This window comes from Amyelois transitella, chromosome 21 (genome assembly GCF_032362555.1).
Source record: "Amyelois transitella isolate CPQ chromosome 21, ilAmyTran1.1, whole genome shotgun sequence".
In the NCBI taxonomy this organism is placed as follows: Eukaryota; Metazoa; Arthropoda; class Insecta; order Lepidoptera; family Pyralidae; genus Amyelois; species Amyelois transitella.
Window position 1 is genome coordinate 7,397,779 of NC_083524.1, and position 23,999 is coordinate 7,421,777.

The 23,999-nt window shown below is 37.4% G+C and overlaps 1 protein-coding gene across 5 annotated transcripts in view; it reads right to left on the reverse strand.

Moving 5' to 3' along the window:
* Positions 1-949: 949 nt before the first annotated feature.
* Positions 950-23,999, reverse strand: part of LOC106137218 (E3 ubiquitin-protein ligase SH3RF3) — a 42,219-nt gene continuing 19,169 nt past the window's right edge. For 3 of the 5 annotated variants that reach the window (XM_060950209.1, XM_060950212.1, XM_060950213.1), the window contains 16 exons: positions 22,781-22,954; positions 22,216-22,298; positions 20,884-20,998; positions 20,375-20,474; positions 19,595-19,721; positions 18,839-18,920; positions 16,657-17,597; positions 15,701-15,858; positions 15,271-15,407; positions 14,509-14,629; positions 10,985-11,058; positions 9,940-10,139; positions 8,214-8,321; positions 6,705-6,809; positions 5,914-6,020; positions 950-5,028 (listed from right to left, as the gene is read on the reverse strand). In XM_060950209.1, coding sequence (XP_060806192.1) covers positions 4,958-5,028; positions 5,914-6,020; positions 6,705-6,809; positions 8,214-8,321; positions 9,940-10,139; positions 10,985-11,058; positions 14,509-14,629; positions 15,271-15,407; positions 15,701-15,858; positions 16,657-17,597; positions 18,839-18,920; positions 19,595-19,721; positions 20,375-20,474; positions 20,884-20,998; positions 22,216-22,298; positions 22,781-22,954 — 2,703 coding nt within the window. In that variant the 3' untranslated portion in view covers positions 950-4,957. The remainder of the gene's footprint in view (positions 5,029-5,913; positions 6,021-6,704; positions 6,810-8,213; positions 8,322-9,939; positions 10,140-10,984; positions 11,059-14,508; positions 14,630-15,270; positions 15,408-15,700; positions 15,859-16,656; positions 17,598-18,838; positions 18,921-19,594; positions 19,722-20,374; positions 20,475-20,883; positions 20,999-22,215; positions 22,299-22,780; positions 22,955-23,999) is intronic. The other 2 variants (XM_060950210.1, XM_060950211.1) reach the window with 2 other exon arrangements.

Consider the following 23,999-nt stretch of genomic DNA (forward strand, 5'->3'; position numbering starts at 1 on the left):
ATGATGTCACGCTACAGAAACTTAAATATACTGTTATGAATGAAATCCTCGATTAATAACTGTAAAGGGCGTGTTTATTGTTTATTTTAATTCCAAAGAAAATACATTGGCTAATTTAATACATACATAAAATCACGCCTCTTTCCCGGAGGTGTACGCAGAGACTACCTCTTTCCACTTGCCACGATCTCTGCATACTTCCTTCGCTTCATCCACATTCCTAACTCTCTTCATGCAAGCTCGGCGGTTTCGGGTACTTTATTAATTTAACTTAACCAATATACTAAGTGATTCATTTCTCTTGTAACTATGTACTATTTCTGGTACCTAACTGTTTTAATTTCTGTGCAATAAAGATATTACAAACAAACAATTCCACACAATAGGACAGTCACAAATGGCTAGCCGGGTAAGGCTCACTAAGTCACGTGACGAGAGAAGTGTTGACGTCAGAGACACGTGCCAGCCCTGGATTCATCCCTTGCTAAGACCATTGTCAGATACATACTAAGTATTAACTTGTCTGACAATTGCAGTATTCTATTGTTAGAGGGAAAAACTATAACATATTTCGGAGTTTGAGGAGAAACTAAGCACTCTCGCGATGTTGGCGTTTTAGAAAAAAAAGGTTATGAAACCAATTTTTTCTTCAAAAACCATGAGTAACAAAATAAATTAGAAGAGCATCAAGCAAAATGATTTTTTGGTAATAAATGCGAAAGTGTATCTGTTGCGCCTACAAAGGTAAACTACTGATGATTTTTTGTAGGAGTATACGGGTTGTATATTTCCATGGGAACAGGAATAATGGGGAGTTTTAGCATAGGTTTTAGTTTAACGCGAGCAGAGTTGTATGAGATCTGAGGTCAGTTGAGTTTCCCTTTTAAAAGTTTTATTTGTGGTCGGGTTATTTATTATTTCACCAGCGGTACCAATAAAACAATTGAAATACGAAGACATCTTTATTTCTTTCCAAAATTACCTAATTCAACCGTTCGATATGATTTTCTTAATAAAAATACACACAAACAATTTTAGCTATAACTGGATCGGGCCGTTATCCTATTTTGTAACATTTTATATGTCAAACAAATTATAGTATTACCACGTATAAATGTCGCGTTGGCATATAAGACGGCCCAGATTAGCGGAAACCAACCATCCCGCCTAATCAAACCGAATGAAAACTCAATGAAATAACGACTTTATTACAAGAACATTTAAACTTAAATCCAAAACAAAATGACTGCTGCTATCTCGCTCGCGGTTGCAAATGGCGAGCTGTCATAGACTCAACCGCTCAAATATTTTCGCGCCATACAAAAATAAGACTTCTACACAGGTACATCTGTGTAACTTTTATACGTGGTAATATTGTAAAAATCTATTGAAATAAATGAAATCCAGGATATTTCCCAGTGAAATATTGAGAGCAAATCTAAAGTGCTTTCAACTATTAGGTTAAAATTACAAATTTTTTTTACACATTTCATGGCCCCGAATATAATTATCTCTTTTCATTGGAGAAGACAAACCGAAATTAATTTAATCATAAATAAATTTACAGGTTAAACATGAGTTAATTCACAAGAAAATTCGTTGTTTATTGTTCTAAAAGGAATCACTACAGCGTTGCAAAATTAACGATAGTTACATTTAAGTCGCACTTATTATTACGATATTTTTACACAATTGTAGTAATTTTTGATTGGGCTGTTTAGCTCAATTCAAATTTAATATTTTATAGAAATATGGAATTGTTCTAAAAAAAATCATGACTTTTATAATCAATATTATGGATACTATCGCTATCGTAACAAAGTGCATCAACCCATGAAATAAATAGTTCAAAAAAATCAGTCATTTGAGACATTAAAACGTACCACTATAGTTAAGCATTATACATATAAATATGAGTTATGTACATCTAATTATAGGTAAAGAAAGTCGAAGAAAATGCTTTAAACAGTATAATTTGCGTACATCTGACAGATGTTTTTTGAAGGGGAGTTGTTTAATTACGTTATAGTAACAAAAAAAGAAATTAAGATGATAAGGATGTTACAAAGGAGGGAATTTCTAGGCAAGAGCATTGATTTCATTATATTTCAAAATTGCTTGTATTTTTATAGGAAAAAGAACTTTTTACTTTAATTTTCTTTAATTTAAATCGAGATGTACGCAAAACTACACAAGAACCCTCCATTTACACTGTGAACCTAAAATACACAATATTTTCTTCTTTAAAACGGTTACATATTTCACTAAAATAACTTCTTATTTAAAATGTCGTTACTCTAAAATTAAACCTATATATAAAGATAATTATCTTATACAGTCTTAAATGTCATTAGATGTTAAAATTTTGCTAATGAAAAATTCAATATTTTGTTTTAATATTCCAAATTTCATTTATTAATAAATTAGTAAAATGTATATAACTGACCATTAATAGCATTACAGCTATTTAAATTATTCTTATTCCTATTATTCTATATTACCTTCATGTATTACGTAACTTACTTGGTATTTAAGAAATGTTCTTTCTCAATCGATTTCAATAAAAATAATAATATGGCAGTGTCCTAAAAGTAAATCATAATTTATTAATAATAAGCGTATGGTTCTCTGGACAGAGAATGAACAACCAAAATCGTCATTTCTTAAAATAAGGTAAAACAAATTTAAAATGTCACATTTATCTTTAATAAATAATATGCAATCATACAATTTTATAAAAATTGAAACGTTTAAAATAAAAACAACATGTTAAAATGATCTATACAAGAAATCACAATAAAAAAAATTTAATTCATATTCTGACTGACCGAGAAAATGACCAACTTTTGACAAGTTCTAAAAACTGTATCAAAAAAAGGGATATATATGTAGAAAAAATTCTAAAAAATCCTGAGTTAAATTCATTCTAAAATTTGTTTACCAAATATGTAAGTGTATACATATGGTTAAAAATTGTCTAAATATTACTCTAAAAAACGAAAAATCAAAAATGGCAAGACAAAATTCGGTTCTCAGAATATATTTTGTTGGTAATTCGATCAAAATTATTATTTTATTTGTGGAAATATTTACAACAGCTAACTGATCATTTTCCAGCTGATTTCAAAATACACGTTTAATTTTATTAAAGTTGGGTTTAATTTTACCATAGACATAAAAAACGACGGACGGAGTTTCACTATACGGTAAAATAAAGCGCCAATAGTATATATACACACTGTATATATACCGCGTGAGGCGAGCATATATATATATATATATGCACGCCTCACGCACAATCTCACGATCAGTCGGCCGCCATTATGTCATAGATGCATCATAGATTGTCTCACGAAATGGCAAGTTTTCTGTCACTCAGATATACGTACAACGCGGCCATTACGATGCTTCACTTTTTTTTTTAGCCCCACTCCGTCCGCCTTTATTTCTACGTCTATGCATTTTACTATAACGATAATCAAACCGTAACAAACTATCAAATCTCCAATTAGGCAACACCGTTATCATTTACTGCTTATGTATATTTTAAGAAACGAAATATGGTCCAAAACTTTGTTCCATCCAAAATTTACATTTAAAACTACGTGGCAGGGTCGAAAATTGTAAAATAAATTCTAGACTAAAACGCACCTATTGCGTGCAGCAATACAAGAATCGCTCCCTGCTTTGTCCTTAAAATTACTATTATTAACACTTCAAGCAATATACAATTGTTACACCCACTGTACAAATTCACACTAACCATATCAATAATTAATCCCGTTGTAATGAGAGTATTTATTTGAGACAGATTCAATGAATTCACTTTTAAATTGACTGACTAATATTTTTATTCATCATAAAAACGATAATTCCCTTAATAGTTACGGTTTTACAGTGTGAATGAGTAATTTAGAAAATAGAAACGCTATACTGTACTTCAAACAACAAGTACCTATGATGTGTCGTCGTCGCAACGCACGCAGTTTTTTTTAATTATCTAATGGTGGTGATTTCTATTGTTAAAGCTTACACAGTAACCAAGTATCACTTCAATTATCGCTTACAAAGATTTCAATACAGATTATTACCATACAACGCATGTCAAATATAACTGTATTTCACTATTACTAGAATCCTTTCACTTCACCATGTTTATCTTTTCACTTCACTAGATATATTTTAAACTATCATATAGATTCGAAACTTTTCGGTTAATTTTGTTTGTTTATTTTGAGTTTAATTGTTCATCACACTTCACTTTGTTTAATTTACTGACTTTATTAAACGGTTCTCAATTAAGTCACGTCATCTTCATACGTCGGTTATAACCATATATTCAAAATCGCTATAATCCACTGACCTCTAATGCACTCTGGACTTCATATTGGTGGTGTAAAAAATACCCATAATAATATAATAATAGATTTATATGAAACAAGCCGCCATATATTTCTTTTCTCTCTAATTTTTTTATGTACCTATATTTTTTGTGCGTTCACTTTTATGTTATTTTTGATCCAAATATTTCATACTTTGCCTTCCTCTCTCCTATTAATCTTACCTTCCACTATTGTTTTTGAAAATCAGTCGTCTGTGGCACAAAATTTCTCACTACACTGTGGCCATTTGTATTAAGTTAATGTAATTTTTAGTTCCCAGTCAGCGTGGTTGAAATAATGGAGGATTGAACAAGGCCTATGTTCAACATTGGGACATCCTATGGCTGATATGATCATGACGATGATAAACGATGATAACACTGTGTAGGACGCTTCTATTAGTGATCAAAAACTGTGATTCCATAAAGAATATTTGGTCCAGCGTACGTGTATCATACAAGTCAGTGTTATAGCTATAATTGGACCACAATTCACATAGATTTGTGATAGGTCAGGTTATAACCGCGCATGGCCGTATGCTATAGCCTCGTCCCGAATCTTGACTGGGTTCGATGTCATTCCTGTGGGCAACTTTGCACGAAAGACGCCGGGAATAAACCTGTGCGCCCGGTGCGTTGAAGGGTGCCTGTTGACGAAAGAGGTTTGATGTTAAAATATTTTATATATAAAATTATCTTGTCACAATGTTTTTCTCCGTACTCCTCCGAAACGGCTTGACTGATTCTCATGAAATTGTGTGAGCATATTGAGTAGGTCTGAGAATCAGCCAACTTCTATTCATACCCCTCAGTGATAAGGGTTATCCACCCTAGACATTTTTTTACCCAGAAATTATTTAAAAATTATTTATATGGCAAAACCACGTTTGCCGCTAGCCGACAGCTAGTATATATATAAATAATCAGATCTCCCTTTCAGGGTAGACTGAATCAACAGTCTTTAAAAGACTGAAAGGCCACATTCAGCTGTATGGCTTAATGATGGAATTGAGATTCAAATAGTGACAGGTTGCTAGGCCATAGCTTACAAGATTACAACTGACTGTTGGGAATATGTATGATAACTATAAAAATATGTAAATAGCATTTACACGCGGGGCTACGCTCCCGTGTGAATTTCAAAAATTAAACTATCTAAAGTTACTTTTTATCTTATCTAAAGCTATTTTTAAGCTTTTTGTTTAAGCACTTTAAAAATTCTTAGGGCAAGGAAAAAACGTAAAAATTACAAGAACAATAATAAAAACCCATTTCCCGCAATTTTTGGGAAAACGCTGTATGGATCAGTCCATACTTATAAATACAAAAGTAAGTTTATTAATTAGTCATTGTATTACGGTATTCTCCTCACGCGTTATCTACTGTAACTAAACTCGCACAGATAATAGCTAGTACATACATAAATTCACTCCCCTTTCCCAGAGGGGTAGGCAGAAAATTATTGTAATTAACTGAAATTTACGCTTTAAGCCGGCAACACTCTAAAAAAAATTAATAAAATCCCATAATACCTTTGTACCAGCCGTCGCCCCGCTTCTTCGAGACGATCACGATGTCGTCCACTTTCAGTTCCAACTCGTACTCAGAGTTAGGAGGGTACGGCACTATGCAACGGAATCTGTGCAAACGAAAACATTGAACATAATATGAAAAAATTACAAAACTTTCAACACAGACAGATACATAAAAATCAACCTTATTTTCTCAGAGGGCTACCCCTCGGAGGAAAAAAAAGGTACCTACGCAGTGACTACATCTTTTCATTAGCCATAATCCCTGCATACTTTCGCGTCATCCACATTCATAACTCTCATCACGCAAGCTCGTCAGTTTCGGGTACTCTTTTACCTGAATTTTCTTTCTCGTTGCGTTAATTCTGGTTACATCCTCGCCACTCTGGAGAGGAGTCCGGCCCTGGCCCGTCTTTTGTCCATGATCCCGGATTGGGTGAGTCAAGTCATCTTTGTACACGAAGCGACTCCCAACCGCAACCTTTGCTTGGTACATACTCACATACATAAAATCACGCCTCTTTCCCGGAGAGGTAGGCAGAAACTACCTCTTTACACTTGCCACGATCTCTGCACACTTCCTTCGCTTCATCCACATTCATAACTCTCTTCATGCAAGCTCGGCGGTTTCGGGTACTTGCTTGATAACCATTACGAAACCATCAAAGTCAAACTGCTAGATAAATTTGCTTTTTACGCCTTTTACTTATTACGACATCCATGGGAAAGATATGGAGTGGTCCTATTCTAAAGAGCCAGGCACCACACGGACGTTCAGTTTGAAAAATTACCTCTCTTTGACCGGCTGCGAGTGGTGCTTGTCGCGTTTCGCCGACGACACGTCCAGAGACTGAGACTTGCGATGTTGGGACTGCCACGGGCCTTCGGTGGCAGCACTAGAACGAAATCACAAATTTTTTTAACGCTCTAGTAGGTATATACATACATACATACATACACACATAAAATCAAGCCTCTGTCCCGATTCGTATTATTATATGTTACGTAATACGGACTTGAGATTTCTCTTCTTGAAATTGATTATCTGGATTTTTAACGCTTTAGGGTTATAAGAAAAATGCTTTACATACAAAGATATAAAATATATATATCTATAATACGGGAAAAATTACACAGATTGAGTTGGCCTCGAAGTTCCATACATGTGTTACGAGATACTTACTCAACGATACTACGTAGGGGTTATGTTATAATTATAATAAATGCTACATAGAGATAAAGATAAACATCCAATACCCGAAGAAAAAGTCAGATTTTCAGCATTTTACTGGCCAGGATTAAATAAAATACATATATATGTTTAAATTATTTCGAACCCGGGACCTTGTATCTCATATACACATCACCACTGACCAACAAGAGATCGTCCGAGAAGGAGTATAAGAACGGACTCAACCCTAAGACAAAATTCATCCATACTATGTTATAACAAGATTCATTTTGATGAAATTTTGTATGGAATGTAATTTTTCCCGGAATTTCCCAAGTGAGCGACTCCTAATGCTAGTAACAATTAAAAATGATTAGTTGAAAATCAAGGTACAAATACATATAACGCCTTTGTTAGTACACTTTTATATGACAATGTTAATTTATTAGCGTCAAACGTGGATGAAACGAGCGACAAACGAAGGTGGATGATTAAATGACACATGACCTAGTTGTTATTGACTATAAAAATTAATATGTACGGGTATTTTTTAAAATATTACTTGATTAGGATGACAGATTCATCTATTTTATACATACTATATTCAAGATATTGTGTGTGTTAAAAATAAGTCCCGCTAATGTGTACGAAGCACACAATCCTCAAATATAAGAATTATGTGCTTTATTCATTTACAATTAAGGTTGATTTTTGAATGGTATATATCTGTAATATGACGTATATTTATTTAAAAGATATTATTTTTATTTGTGAATCTACGAGTAGTATGTAGTTGATCGAAAATTTTAGATGATAATTCTAACGCTCTTATTTGCTAATCATTAATCGAGTCCGCTGTCATTCTAATCGAGCTATATTTAAAAAAAGTTAAGTGCAAACATATCAATATGTAAAGGGTATTCTATAGTGAATTGACTTTCACTGTAATGAAACAGTATACATATAATATGCTTACCAAACAAACGAAGATTACGCCGCGCGGGTCATTCACGAACATTAACATAAACAACTCACCTCAAACGTGTGGTTCAGCGAAGTCAGCGAGGTCAGACCTGTCTGCTCGTTAAGCATGTGACAATTGGACTCTGTCTACCCTTGAATGTCTCACCGTATTTGCACGTGGTGGTCCTGCAACGCCAGCGCCGGCCTCTCCTTGTGGCGGACGCGCTCGGTGTGAGGCAGCGCGCGTAAAAGCTGAGACGGGCACGAGCCAGACCTGTGTGAGTCGCCGTCGGCGCGTCAACATGGAGTCTTATATCATGGGGGTATGTATAACCAACCATATTGCTATACCGTATCCTAAAATAATTCGCTATCTGTGTATATGCGCATTATTGTTTACGTATCATCTTTTTCGTCCTCGGGTAATCTCGGTAATAACTTAACTTGTCTGGAGAGGAGCTAATGTGCCCTTATTTGAAATGGATAGGAAAAAGATCATTCGAGCCCCCACAGCAAGACTCGCGCGAAGCAATATTTTTCGCGCGAAAAACTATCGCTGTTTCGCTTTTTATTAAGACGTGAAACAGGATAGCGATAGTTTTATGCCGCTCGTGTCATGCTACTGGGGCTGAACTTTTTTTTTACTTTTATATTTAGATTGTTTTTCGATGGTTGGTTATACATTCATTGGTTTCATATAAGTTGAGATGTAAACGAAAGGAGTCTTAATGTAATGATGACTCGCCGACGGTAAGTTTTAATTGACATACAAGTGAGCACACACAAACAAAACGTGATGAGTGCGATGTTAAAACAAAAACAAAATGGTGCTGTTCCATACATATCTTGATTAACAAAAATCTTCAGTAATCACAGCGTTATACATTTGAATTAAAAAAAAACATTAATCAATATACCGACTAAGTACTGTTAATTGAAATGGCGATGAATTAAGAACCTTCCTTCTTTGGAAGTGAGTTGAAAACTTCATATTAAGTAGATATATTTTCTATTAAATTCACAAAGAAAGTGATTTGATAACAAAATACGGTGGCAACGTTTTAAAAAAAAATTTAATAGTCATAAATTTTAAATTAATTACACAATATTATTCCTAAAAGTTATGAATGAAACAGCACACCCAACATACAAATGTTATGACACAAACACATGCGTAGGTGCCAACATAAAATATACAGGGGGATGTTTAATGTATGTTAACTTTTTTTTTAAATTCAATATTGGATTAGGCATTTATCTTCCATCTCACCTGATGGGAAGTGACGATGAAGAAGTAGATGTTACATGCCTTTCCAAGAGATACCCATTTATTCTACTTCTGATGATGGCGTAAGAAAACTATTAATTATGTTTGGATCGCGTTATCATTTTGCACGAAGAGTTTGGATGCAAACTGCTTCAATAATCTGTACAGTGAGCAACACAGAAAAACATACCACACACCTACCTACTTATGGTATACTTTTATATGTGTTCCACTGTACCATATTCCTCTTAACACAATTTGTTAATTTATTTCTCTCCAACAAAACATAGCTAAGTTGACGTTTGTCTAATTAAGTATGCCTTTTTTTCAATGCTCATCATATGAAGACAATTTTTTACTGGCAACAATTTGATTAGCTTATTTTTTTTTTCGTATAATTATAATTATTTTTAAAGTGCCCTCTTTCCCTTAAACTTTTTACAACCCGAACTATACCATTGTGGCTAGCTAGACACACTACGTTTTTTACGCGCGAAAAACTACCACCGTTCCCCATTTCATCATAACTTGAAACGGGACACCGCTACTTTATCGCGCGTCAAAAAACCTAATCACAGCGCAGAAAAAAAATATACTTTTAAATTTAATAAATTAATTTCCTCACCTCACATGTACAGGGTGATGTTGCGTTTGCAATGCCAGCGACGCCATGAGCGACGTGCCCGGCGCGTCTTCGAACACCGGATTGTCCATGCTGTATCCAGAGGGTGGAGGCGATTTGCATTTCTTCATCGCTGCCAATTTCTTCATGAGACTGACCCCGGTGGATATAGAAGACTTTTCGCCTTTCGACTTCTCCTTTGACTGCAATTTTGATACATACATACATATAATCACGTCTATATCCCTTGCGGGGTAGACAGAGCCAACAGTCTTGTAAAGACTGATAGGCCACGTTCAGCTATTTGGCTTTAAGATAGAATTGAGATTCAAATAGAGACAGGTTGCTAGCCCGTCGCCTAAATAAGAATCCCAAGTATGTAAGCTTATCCCTTAGTCACCTTTAACGACATCCATGGGAAAGAGATGGAGTGGTCCCATTCTTTTTTGTATTGATGCCGGGAACCACACGACAACTTTGATATTGATATAAAATCAAAATTTGTATCAATTATGGATGGCCAAGCGACCGGAGCGGAGCGAGGTCTACCAATCAATTTGGGTCTTAAATTTTTTTTTGTATGTATGTTTGTAATGCCGATAACTTTCGAACCGTTGGTCTGATTTTGATAAATAAAATGGGTGAAGTTGTGTGCGTGTGTCTATAGAATTTTCAAGTTCTTAGGACATCAAATTCGGTTGAGTGGTTTTTGAGAGTCCACGATGTTAAATTCGCGGCGAACGACTACTTATGGAACATTTCTAACATCACTTAAAAATTGTCACATCTTTTTTGATTTCACAACTTTAATGGTTGATATAATTACTTTAATTACTTAGAGCTAATTTTAGTGCCATACCCAAACCGTTAGTGCAGAAGAAGTGGCAACAAACTGCACTGCAGCATTTTCTTTATTGATCAATTTTTACATCTTTAGTAATTTCAGGACCCAATCCAAGATCATAGTCAAAGGCGAACCCCGGGCTCCTCTCCGGATACCTAGGTGAGGATGTAACCCGGAATATCGGAAACATTTAAATCAACTCACTTTATCAGATCTGGGCGTGCTTTGTTGAGGCTGGGCCGATTGCGAGTTCCACGGGTAGGTCAGGGGTTGTTGACCTGAAAGTAAAATATAAAATAAAAAAATATATGTACATTGTTCATACATATAATCACGTCTATATCCCTTGCGGGGTAGACAGAGTCAACAGTCTTAAAAAGACTGATAGGCCATGTTCAGATGTTTGGCGTAATGATAGCATTGAGATTAAAATAACGATAAGTTGCTAGCCCATCGCCTAAAAGAAGAATTACAAGTAAATAAGCCTATCCCTTAGTCGCCTTTTACGACATCCGACAATATAATATATTTTATAATAAATACTTATATTGATAAGTACCCAACTCATCATACCCTTCTGGCCGGGATTCGAACCCGGGACCTCCGGTGTCACAGACAAGCCTACTACCACTGCGTCACATATGTATTTATTTATATCACAATTTACTTGTCATCACTTTTATTTATATATTGTTAAGTTATAATACGTGAACACTAAAACACAACGAGAAACCATCCGACGGAAACAACAGAGCGAAAACTCAACTAATATTCAAAATGTGATACAAAGTTTGTTTGTTTGTTCTTTCTTCACGCGTTATCCATTGAATCAATCTTCTTGAGATTTTGCGTATATATAATTAATAGTCTGAAGAAGTCTTATGTACTTCGTCCCGGTAAAACCTATAGTTCCCGTAGGATTTGCGAAAAAACATGTATTCTTTTGTAAATTGGCGCTAAATTCGCGCGGGGGGAAATACGAGTAAAATCATTTATTGTGAACAATTTCTTTTTTCGTAGATAAATCTGATAGAATTCACTAAACGTTTTATATTAATATTGACTGGCAAACAGATTTCGTTTTAGGGAGAAGGAAGTCGCAGAGAAAATTTTTGAATATATAAAATCCTAATATTATTAAAGCTAACGTTTATAAGAGCTTGTGTTTGTTGCGCCTTCACGCAGAATCTACTGAAGTGATTTGATGAAATTTGGTACACGGGGGTAAATCCGTACTAATATTATAAATGCGAAAGTCTGTCTGTCTGTCTGTCTGTCTGTCTGTCTGTTCCTCTTTCACGGCCGAACCACTGAACCGATTTTGATGAAATTTGGTATGTATATAGTTTAAAACCCGCGTTCAAACATAGGCTACTTTTTTTTTCAAAAATCGACCCCCAAAATTGTCAAATGGGGGGTTGAAAGTTTGTATGAAAATCATCGTTCCGCTTTCACGCTTGAACCGCTGAACCGATTATAATGAAATTTGGTATGTATATAGTTAAAGACCCGCGTTCAAACATAGGCTACTTTTTTTTTCAAAAATCGACCCCCTAAATAGTCAAATGGGGGATTGAAAGTTTGTATGAAAATCATCGTTCCGCTTTCACGCCTGAACCGCTGAACCAATTTTGATGATATTTGGTATGTATATAGTTTAAAACCCGCGTTCAAACATAGGCTACGTTTTTTTTCAAAATTCGACCCCCAAAATACTCAAATGGGGGGATGAAAGTTTGTATGAAAATCATCGTTCCGCTTTCACGCCTGAACCGCTGAACCAATTTTGATGAAATTTGGTATGTATATAGTTTAAAACCCGCGTTCAAACATAGGCTACGTTTTTTTTTTAAAAAATCGACCCCCAAAATACTCAAATGGGGGGATGAAAGTTTGTATGAAAATCATCGTTCCGCTTTCACGCCTGACCCGCTGAACCGATTATGATGAAATTTGGTATGTATATAGTTTAAAACCCGCGTTCAAACATAGGCTACGTTTTTTTTTCAAAAATCGACCCCCAAAATACTCAAATGGGGGGATGAAAGTTTGTATGAAAATCATCGTTCCGCTTTCACGCCTGACCCGCTGAACCGATTATGATGAAATTTGGTATTTATATAGTTTAAGATCCGCGTTCAAACATAGCCTTTTTTTGTTTTTCAAAAATCTACCCCCAAAGTATTCAAAATCATCGTTCCGCTTTCATGCCTGAACCGCTGAACTGATTTTGATGAAATTTAATATGTATATAGTTTAAGAATCGCGTTCAAACATAGACTACTTTTTTTGGAAAATCGACCTCCAAAATAGTCAAATGGGGGGGTGAAAGTTTGTATGAAAATCATCGTTCGGCTTTCACGCCTGAACCGCTGAACCGATTTTAATGAAATTTGAAATGCATATAGACTAAGATACGCGTTCAAACATAGGCTACTTTTTTTTTCAAAAATTGACCCCCATAATAGTCAAATGGGGGGTTGAAAGTTTGTATGAAAATCATCGTTCCGCTTTCACGCCTGACCCGCTGAACCGATTTTGATGAAATTTGGTATTTATATAGTTAAAGACCCGCGTTCAAGTAAAGGCTACGTTTTTTTTGAAAAATCGACCCCCTAAATAGTCAAATGGGGGATTGAAAGTTTGTATGAAAATCATCGTTCCGCTTTCACGCCTGAACCACTGAACCAATTTTGATGAAATTTGGTATGTATTTAGTTTAAAACCCGCGTTCAAACATAGGCTACGTTTTTTTTTCAAAAATCGACCCCCAAAATACTCAAATGGGGGGGTGAAAGTTTGTATGAAAATCATCGTTCCGCTTTCACGCCTGACCCGCTGAACCGATTTTGATGACATTTGGTATTTATATAGTTTAAGACCCGCGTTCAAACATAGGCTATTTTTTTTTTCAAAAATCGACCCCCAAAGTATTCCAAGTCATCGTTCCGCTTTCACACCTGAACCGCTGGACTGATTTTGATGAAATTTAATATGTATATAGTTTAAGAATCGCGTTCAAACATAGGCTACTTTTTTTCGAAAATCGACCTCCAAAAAAGTCAAATGGGGGGTGAAAGTTTGTATGAAAATCATTGTTCGGCTTTCACGCCTGAACCGCTGAACCGATTTTAATGAAATTTGAAATGCATATAGATATACGCGTTCAAACATAGGCTACTTTTTTTCTAAAATCGACCTCCAAAAAAGTCAAATGGGGGGGTGAAAGTTTGTATGAAAATCATCGTTCGGCTTTCACGCCTGAACCGCTGAACCGATTTTAATGAAATTTGAAATGCATATAGATTAAGATACGCGTTCAAACATAGGCGAAGCCGCGGGCAAAAGCTAGTAGCTTATAAAACCCCGGGGCGCAGTTAGTCTCTTTACAAACGTGTAGTTGACATGTGGTTCCCGGCACTAATAGAAATAAATGTCGACGACTCCACTTCCTTCCATAAGTACAGCACATAAGTACTTTTTATCCCGAAATGCCCACGGGAAAGAGGCGTGATTTTATGTATGTATGTAGGTATGTATGTATGCCCACGGAAGCCAAGACCCGAGATTCAGCTTGTGGTTTTACAAACATAATTTTAAATGAAAAAAAAAATGATCTGACTGAATTATTGTACGTCTTGTGAAGACAGATCACATTGACACGAACAGTTTTGTATCATCTATTCTACCTGTGTTTCCGCAATAAAGAGATTTGAAGTAGACCTTACCAATGGCTAGAGGTGACTGCGCCCGGGGCGGCGCGTCGGGCGGCGGCAATGCGTTGTTGCTGCTCGCGGCCCCGGACGATGACGTCACCGGTTTCGAGACAGCCGCCGTTACCGTCGCCTGCTGATTGCAATATATATATATATATAAACTAGCTGTTAAATTTCGAATTGAATCTACAATTGGTGAAGGTTATAATTAAATCGGTTTAGTACTTTTGGAGATAAGCGTGATCATACAGTCAGATACAGACAGACAAAATATGTAAAAAAAAATTACCGTTTTATTATATGTAGTATTTTAATTTTGAGTTTTTTTAATAAAGTTTGTGAACCGATTTTGATGAAATAAACTTTAAATGTTTTTCTGTGTTAAAACTAAGCAATTGGTGAGTTTTAAGTAAATCGGTTCAGTAGGTACTTTCGTAAATAAGGGTGATCATACATACAGACAGACAGACAGATAAAAAATTCAAAACAAAATTTTTGCTTTCTATTATTTATTCTAAGTGTCCCTCTATTCATTTCAGCCAAAAATACTAAATGTACAGACAAAATATTTTTACTGTTTTGTTATATGTATAGATATAGATTATTGATTTTTTGTAAATACTTAATTGTACATAGGTACATATATTCACGTCTATATACAGTCACATATCCCATGCGGGATAGACAGAGCCAACAGTCTTAAAAAGACTGATAGGCCACGTTCAGCTGTTTGGCTTAATGATATTACTGTACATCTGTTTAGCATTTATTCACCTTGTGGTTGTGCCTGTGAGCCGCAGAGGGCGTGTGCGGAGTGAGATAGTTCCCGGGGAACACGCCGCAGCGCTGCGATCGCTCGCCGCAACCCTTGTACCAGCCGTCGCGGCAGCGCTCCGTCACAGTATATATACCTGAAAATTGTTTACAATCAATTTGTATGAATGTAAAATTTATTAATATTTCGGGAAAGGTCTGAGTGGGAAGACTTCTAGACGAACGTATCTTGATCAAATTAAGGACGTCCTGGTCAGGTCAAAAGTACTCGAAACCGCCGAGCTTGCATGAAGAGAGTTATGAATGTGGATGAAGCGAAGGAAGTATGCAGAGATCGTGGCGAGTGGGAAGAGGTAGTCTCTGCCTACCCCTCCGGGGGAGAGGCGTGATGTATGTATGTATATAAACCAGAAGAGTCCCCAGCACTCACAGCCCTTCCTGAGCTCCAGCTCGTCGGGCTTCTGCGGGCGGTAGGGGTACAGCGCCACGTAGGCGGCCGGCAGCGCGCGCTCGCTGCTGCGCGCGCGCCGCCCGCGCCGCTCCGGCGTGCGCGCCAGCAGCGATGTGGCCACTATCTCCGCCGAGTGCCTGCACATTATATATTATATGATATTTTTCTTGGGATCCTTTTTTAGGCGATGGGCTAGCAACCTGTCACTAGCAGAATTTCAATTCTATCGTTAAGCCAAATAGCTGAACGTGGCCATTCAGTCTTTTCAAGACTGTTGGCTCTGTCTACCCCGCAAGGGATATAGACGTGACCATATGTATGTATGTATATTTTTCTGCCAGTGTCGTGTTTAGACAGATAGTCATAGAATAGGAATTATAATCTTTGTGGCATTTATGAAAAGTACCCGACGACATTCTATGGAGAGGAGCCCGGGGCATGCCTTTGACCATGGATCCCGGATTAGGTGAGTCAAATTGATACATGGCCGAGGTGGGTTTTGAACCTGTGCCTTTCTGGGCACCACGCACCTTTTACCGGGCACCGACTCGACTCGACCACCGACGGTCATTATATAGTAACTAGCTGTGCCCGCGACTTCGACCGCGCGGAATAATTATTTTGGGCATCATTGAAGCCCTCAAGGATGAATAATTTTCCCTGTTTTTTATTACATATTCCATTATTACTCTGCTCCTTATAGTTGCAGCGTGATGTTATATAGCTCGATAAATGGTCTATTCAACGCAATAGTTGCAGCGTGATGTTATATAGCCTAAAGCCTTCCTTGATAAATGGTATATTCAACGCAAAAAGAATTTTTCAATTCGAACCAGTAGTTCCTGAGATTAGCGCGTTCAAACAAACAAACTCTTCAGTTTTATAATATTAGTATAGATATATATCTCAACCAATAACATACAATACAACCATACCTGTTTTGTGAACTCCGATCCCCCTGCAAATGCGTCGCCGGCGTCAAACTGTGTCTTTTGTCTCTGTGGTGTTCCCTGTGACCCCTCGACGACGCATAGTTCCCGTCTTCCCCGTGGGAGGGCGACAGCATCGCTTGCAATCTCAATCCGAAATTGAGCAACTGGAAATCAGGCCCACTACTCCTCAAGTTCTTAGACGAAGATGGAACATCCAATCTAGTGTCATTATTGCTTGCACCTTCCTGATTTTCCGTTTGAGTCTGCGACGAGTTACTAGCGACGGACGCGTTCAATTTTGGACTCTCCGCCGGCGGCAGACTAACATTCAACGACGTATTCGTCGCTGTAGAACTCTCATTCAAACTTAACACTCCCATGGAAGCATTAAGCGAAGATTCCGCTTCATTATTGGTTTCCTCCTCTTGATTTTGAGCTACGACTGTTTGATTCCTCTCCGTGTTGTTATCTGGCGAACTGGGTAAGCTTGGTTCGGCGCTCTCGCACGTGCTAGTATCGGAGCTAGTGTTGGGCGTAGTTGTCGAACTGACGCCGACAGATGGCGTGTTCATGCTGGAACTCGAGTCCGAAGACACATTAGCGACAGTCGCGGGAAAGTGTTCAGCTCGCACGTTCTGGTAAGTCTCCACTTTGTGCACCGGTGTGGAGTTGAACTCGTATTTGGCCGTGCGCAACCTGTCGTAGTTCTCGGGTATTCTGGACACGCTCTGGACTCCCACAGTGCCCTGGTGCGCCTTGATATGCATGTTGGTGAAGTGGATGAGGTCCAGCGAGTGTTTGGCGGGCTCCCCCACGGTCCTGGGGGCGGCCGGGGGGTTCCCGTGGTAGCTGGGCTGCGACTGGCTCATGGCCACCACGTTCTGGTAGTTCCCCTGGACGCTGCTCGGTGTGGACATCGTCATCTGTTGGTAGCGATGGGAGTGCTGAAAAATTAAACATATGTACATACATAAATACATGCATAGTGAAGCCCTCAAGTGGCTCACAAACGCAAACATTAATTTCACTGAAGCTCTTATCTTCTCCGATTCTCAGTCATCCCTCAAGGCCATTCAAGACCGCAGCAATACTGACCCATTAGTTAATCGAATCCACCACCTCAACTCCTTCCTTTCATCCACCCATACAACAGTTAAATTTGTCTGGTCTAAGGCTCATGTTGGCATAGTGGGGAATGAGATAGCAAATGTTGCGGCTAAGGAGGCCGCTGAGAAGAAAACCGCAACGCTGCTAAATCATTTCCCGCTCTCACACGCTAAGCGACTCCTGCGCCTGCGCACTCTGGACGCTTGGCAGTGCAAATATGAGTCGGCCCCACAAGGGTCCATCACTAAGTCCTTCTTTCACTCCATCACCGAAATAGCCCAATTCCGCAATTACGTCAAACTCTCTTTCCCTATCACCCAAATTTTGTCTGGACATGGCTATCATAAAACCTACCTCCACAAATATAAAATAACTGAGGACGATCGTTGTCCTTGTGACGACGTGACTCCTCAGGATGTCCACCATCTCCTGGAATCCTGTCCTATATTTCACAATAGCCGAGAGAAATACCTAATGATGTGCCTCAGGAAGAAAATAGAGCCATTGAACTTCAAAGTCTTGTCAAAATGCGAAAAGACCACAAAACATCTAATATCACACATTAACAACATAGTAACCCACCTAAAAAGGATCAATGGCACCTGATTTCCCATACTAGCTCGAAATATTTAGCGACGATGAGGTTTAACCAAGCAATATATTTCCCACAAAACAATTTAACATACAAAAAATAAAAATACATACATAGTTACGTCTATATCCTTTGCAGGGTAGACAGAACCAATAGTCTTTGAAAAGTCTGATAGGCCTTGTTCAGCTGTTTGGCTTTATGATAGAATTGAGATTCAAATAGTGACAGGTTGCTAGCCTATCGCCTAAAAGAAGAATCCCAAGTTATCATAAAGATATCACGACATCCATGGGAAAAAGAAGTGGTCCTATTCTATTTTTTTATTGGTACCGGGAACCACACGGCATTGAAAACGTTTGAATAACTCTTTTAAAGCTTGAATAGGTTACAAACAAACTATAATAACCTCACTTTCGCATTTATAGTACCTATTATTTGTGATAACTGCATGATGTTCAAATTGAGTAATGATGTATGCTGTAGTACCTGTCCGTGATGCCTGTGTTCAGACTGTCCAGCCCGGGCCAGCTCCGCGGGCACTGGAGGCGCCAAACGGTTCACGGGCGGGCTGAAAGTTCACACAATTTTTTTTATTATATACTAGCTGTTGCCCGCGATTTCGTCCGCGTTAATTTCGTTTTTTTTTTCGCGTAACTTATTTGCAGGCAAACTCTTTTTTTTAGTGAACCGATTTTGATGAAACAAACTTTAAATGTTTTTCTGAGTTAAAACAAAGCAATTGGTGAAAGTTTCAAGAAAATCGCTTTAGTAATTTCGGAGATAAGCGTGATCATACATACAGACAGACAGACAGACAAGAAATTAAAAGAAAAATATTTTTGCTCTCTATTATTCATTTTAAGTGTCCCTCAATCCATTTCAGTCAAAAAAACTTAATGTACCTACAGACAAAATATATTTACTGTTTTATTATATATATAGATTAGTTCAAACAATTTTTTTTTTAATCTTAGTTTTATGAAATCTTATCTCGTTTTTAAACGTTTGCCGGGACAGCTAGCTAGCTAGTCACTACATAGTATAAAACAAAGTCGCTATTTTAGTCTGTTTGTCTGTATGCTTAAATCTTTAAAATTACGCAACTGATTTTGATGCGGTTTTTTTGTAACAGGTAGAGTGATTCAAGAGGAAGGTGTTTTTATGTATAATTTTTTCCGAATTTTGCACCCGTGCGAAGCCGGGGCGGGTCGCTAGTAAATTATAAATACAAACACGACTCGCCTGTTCATCAATTGTCTGGCGGACTGGTTGAGTTCGACGAACGCTATGGGGAAGATGCCCACGCGCTGCTCCAAACGCCCCTCGGCCCAGTTCTCGTCCACGCGCCGGTGCACAGTTATTATTGCACCTGTTAAAGATCATATATAATAATTAGCTTAACAGCATTGTAGAAATACATTTTTATTTAACATATTTACTCGTACTTTCCTGTCGTGGGCTTGCTGGAAGAAATTTCTCTAGAAATAAGAAGTGCCTTTGTACTGAATGTCTCTTTATTTTAAGTTTTATTTTTATTTTTTTCCCATGATATACATAAATATATAAATAAATAAAAAAATTCTTATTGCCAACTGATAAACTAATTTTGTAAAAAAAAATCCTTGATCATCTTCATATACCATATCATACGATGATGATATTTAAGGGCATTTTGTACGCATTGTTATTTCGCATGTGACTAATATTGATCGCATTAGTATCAATGATTAAATATTAAAATAAATGTTAAAATAATGTGGCGACATCTCTACGCCACACGTCACAACAACTGTCAATCATCGCGAAGAAATAGACGCGCTTAACCAATAGGCGCAAAGAATCTAAATCGCGATTTCAAACTTTTCACGGATTGGAGCATAAATTCAACCTCCGACTCAACATCCTTGGAGCCGCGGTTCCCCAGGCGTCACACCTAGCCTGGCGGAAGATCTTCCCTTTGGTGGCGGTCGAGCCGAATCATCGCTCCCGCTACAATAATATAATAAGGGATATCATACACACCTTTGTCAAAAGCCAAGCAGCCTTCTTCGTCGGGCGCGGACATTCGGAAGTCATATAACGCTTTGCACAACGCTGTTGGGGAGGGAAGCGGTACGACCACCTGAAAAAGATGTCCAAATAATTACTTAAGAAAGTGAAGTACCTTGAAAAAAAGACAACTCTATATCTTTTCCATGGATGTCGTTAAAGGGGACCAAGGATCTAATAAAATCCTAATAAATTTGGGATTCTTCTTGAAGGCGATGGACTAGCAAACTGTCATTATAGTGAATATATTTGAATGAAAACACAGCAGTACATGGCCCTTTATTGTTTTCAAGACTATCGGCTCCGTCTACCCCGCAAGGGATATAGACGTGATAATAAATGATATACGTTACTAAAGAAATGCGTACACAAAATCACGTCTATTCAAGCTAAGGATGTCCCCATTTTTTATCAAAGTATTTTCATCAGCTTGACTCTCCTTCTAACATTGCCATATTTATATTATTATAATGAAAAATTACCTGGACATATGTGATGGGAAACATTCCGGTCCTGCCGGAACATTCTCCTTGGTACCAGAAAGGGTCCAATTTCTTCTGAAGGAGTACTGTCTCCCCTTTTTTGAAGGACAAATCGCTGTAAAAAAAATATGTATTTCATAATTTTTTTTTTATGAACGAGAAATAGGAGACATAAGAAGTGTGATAACGTTGCCTACGACTTCATCTGTTTTACTTTTTTAAGGGTGCCTTTGCCTTTAAGATTAGCCTAGCTTTTACCCGTAGCTTCGCTCGCGCGAATTTTGCGCCACCTACAAAATAACACAGAATTTTCTCAAATTTTAGTATTTATCCGGATAAAACGCATAGGCAGAGATCAATTGTCTATTTCGGCTTCATCAGAGACAGTTCAATCCATACTGGAAAAGAAGAATCCATACATATATTGACGGCCTCTGTGGTTCAGCGGTACTACGCTTGTCTGTGACACCAGAGGTCTCGGGTTCGAATCCCAGTCAAGGCATGATGAGAAAAGAACTTTTTCTGATTGTCCTGGGTCTTGGATGTTTATCTATATAAGTAGGTATTTATTATAAAATATAGTACCTATCGTTGAGTTAATATCTCGTAGGTAACACAAGTTTCGAACTAACTTCGAGGCTAACTCAATCAGTGTATTTTGTCCCGTATAATTTATATTTATTTATTTATATAAAAAAAATTATATATTTATATATATTTACATACACACACACATTTTCCCGGAGGGGTAAACGGATATCTATTGTCAGTTCAATCCATGCTGGAAAGAAGAATCCATACATCCATTACCTACCCCTTAAAAGAGGTCCTGGATTGGTTGAGTCAGATTGTTTCATTAAGCGACTTCCATCTGAAATCTGCTCACCTTAACAACGCTGAATCATGGTTACACATCCAGTTGCTTGAACGTTCAAGTTTCTTCGTGCTGTTTTCTTTCACCGTAAGAGCATTCAAACTAAAGCTCATCAAAAAGAAGTAACTGATAACTCTCGCTTACAACTAATATATTTCAGCCGTTACACCTATATTAACCTACTCAATCGGCCTCAGTGGCGCAGTGGCAGTGCGCTCATTTGTGGCACCGGAGGTCCCAGGTTCGAATCCCGGCCAGGACATGACGAGAAACGGAACTTTGATTGACCTGGGTCTTGGATATTTATCTATCTATATAAGTATTTATTATAAAATATAGTATCGTTGAGTTAGTATCTCGTAACACATGTCTCGAACTTACTTCAGGGCTAACTCAATCTGTGTAATCTGTCCCGTATAAAAATAAAAAATAAAATAAAGGTCTAAAAATCCACATACCACGGTTCCTTGGAGATGTAGTCGTACAACGCACGGGCGTGGGGCGGCAACTGTTTGCCGTCACGTGCCTGCCCGCCAACTTGCTGTAAGTAAAGAAATTTCATTAAATACAAGCCGTTGCCCGCAACTTCGCTCGCCGTAAAAGTTCATTAACAATTTCAATATTTAAAACAGACATAGACTAAAAATCCAAATTTTTGGCATCTGTTGACCTTAGATATCCTTTATATCAACTTTATTTTTCAATATCTTTCTTTCCAAAATCCAATAATTGGTCAGTTACTATTTTATTAATGTATAGATTTCTACCCGTAGAAGTTTGAGAGAAAATGGGATACGATAAATGCGACCGCTTCTCTTTTAACGGTCAAAACTAATAATTTTTGTCTCTGGTGTTATTTCATTCAACTCCAAAATCAATCTTACTTTTTTCAACTAATCTATATAATATGGATAGCACGAATAATTTCCTCTTAATTTTAATGGTGCATTTACTAATTCATTACCCTCATTCCTTACAAACATTTATTTGAATAGTTCCTTATCAAATGCCTTGAAACCTTACCTGCAAATGTGTCCTCTGCGTCCTCTGCCCGGTGGATATCTTCCTTGGGGCGGAGTTCTTCATGCCCTCCAGAATCCTCATGAGGAGGACGTTCGGAGGCAGCTCCTCCAGCTTCGCCTCCACCAGGATACGGCACTCCGGGCATCGTAACTCTTTGTGCGACTCAACTATCACCTGGAAAAATGATAATTTCCTGGATAAATAAATATACCTACATCCATCTCTTTCCTATGGATGTCGTAAAAGGCGACTAAGGGATAGGGTTACAAACTTGGGATTATTTTTTAGACGATGGGCTAGCAACCTGTCACTATTTGAATCTCAATTCTATCATTAAGACTGTTGGCTCTGTCTACCCCTAGGTAAGGGATATAGACGTGACCATATGTATGTATAAATAAATATTTCGGACAAGAGAAATAAGAATTATTTATTCCCCGCGTAAATCGAAAAAAAAAAACCGTTATTAGTTACCGTCCCGCGGGAATTTCTGATAATCCTCTTTTAGTCCACCCCTTGACCATTTAAGGAATCTTACATGCTAAGTATCCAATATTTGACCCAGTAATTTGAGCTATGAATTATCTGTCAATCAGTAATGTCAGTGTTTTATATACCTAGATAGATACTGTTATTTATTATACATCGGACGCCGCCATGCCTGTAAAAGTTTGCTAATTTATAAGCTCCATTCCTAATTTTAAGACCTATGATGTATCCCTTGTGGGGTAGACATAACCAACAGTCATAAATAGACTTAAAGGCCACGTGCAGTTGTTTGGCTTAATGATACTATTTAAGATCCAAAATTATCCAGTATTTTGAAGAAATCTTCACAGTAAACCATTTTATCAGCAGGTGGGCACAAAAAATAAACTAAACCTGCCTTGCAAGTCATAGACAGGACAAACGCCAGGTAGTTTTGTAAAAAATGGATCGAATTTTCATAAATTCATCTGTTATTGGAATGCGCGATAACGGAACTAACTTCAGTTCAGTGTTAAAAACTAGACATTACTAATTATGTATATCGGGTTTTTTGGAAGATAGACAGAGCCAACAGTTTCAAAAACACTTAAAGGTTACGTTCAGCTGTGTGGCTTAATGGTAGGATTAAGATTTAAACAGTGACAGGTTGCTAGCCCATCGCTTAAAAGAACAATCCCAAGTTTATTAGCCATTATCTTGATTGACTTTTACAATATTTTTTTATGTGTGT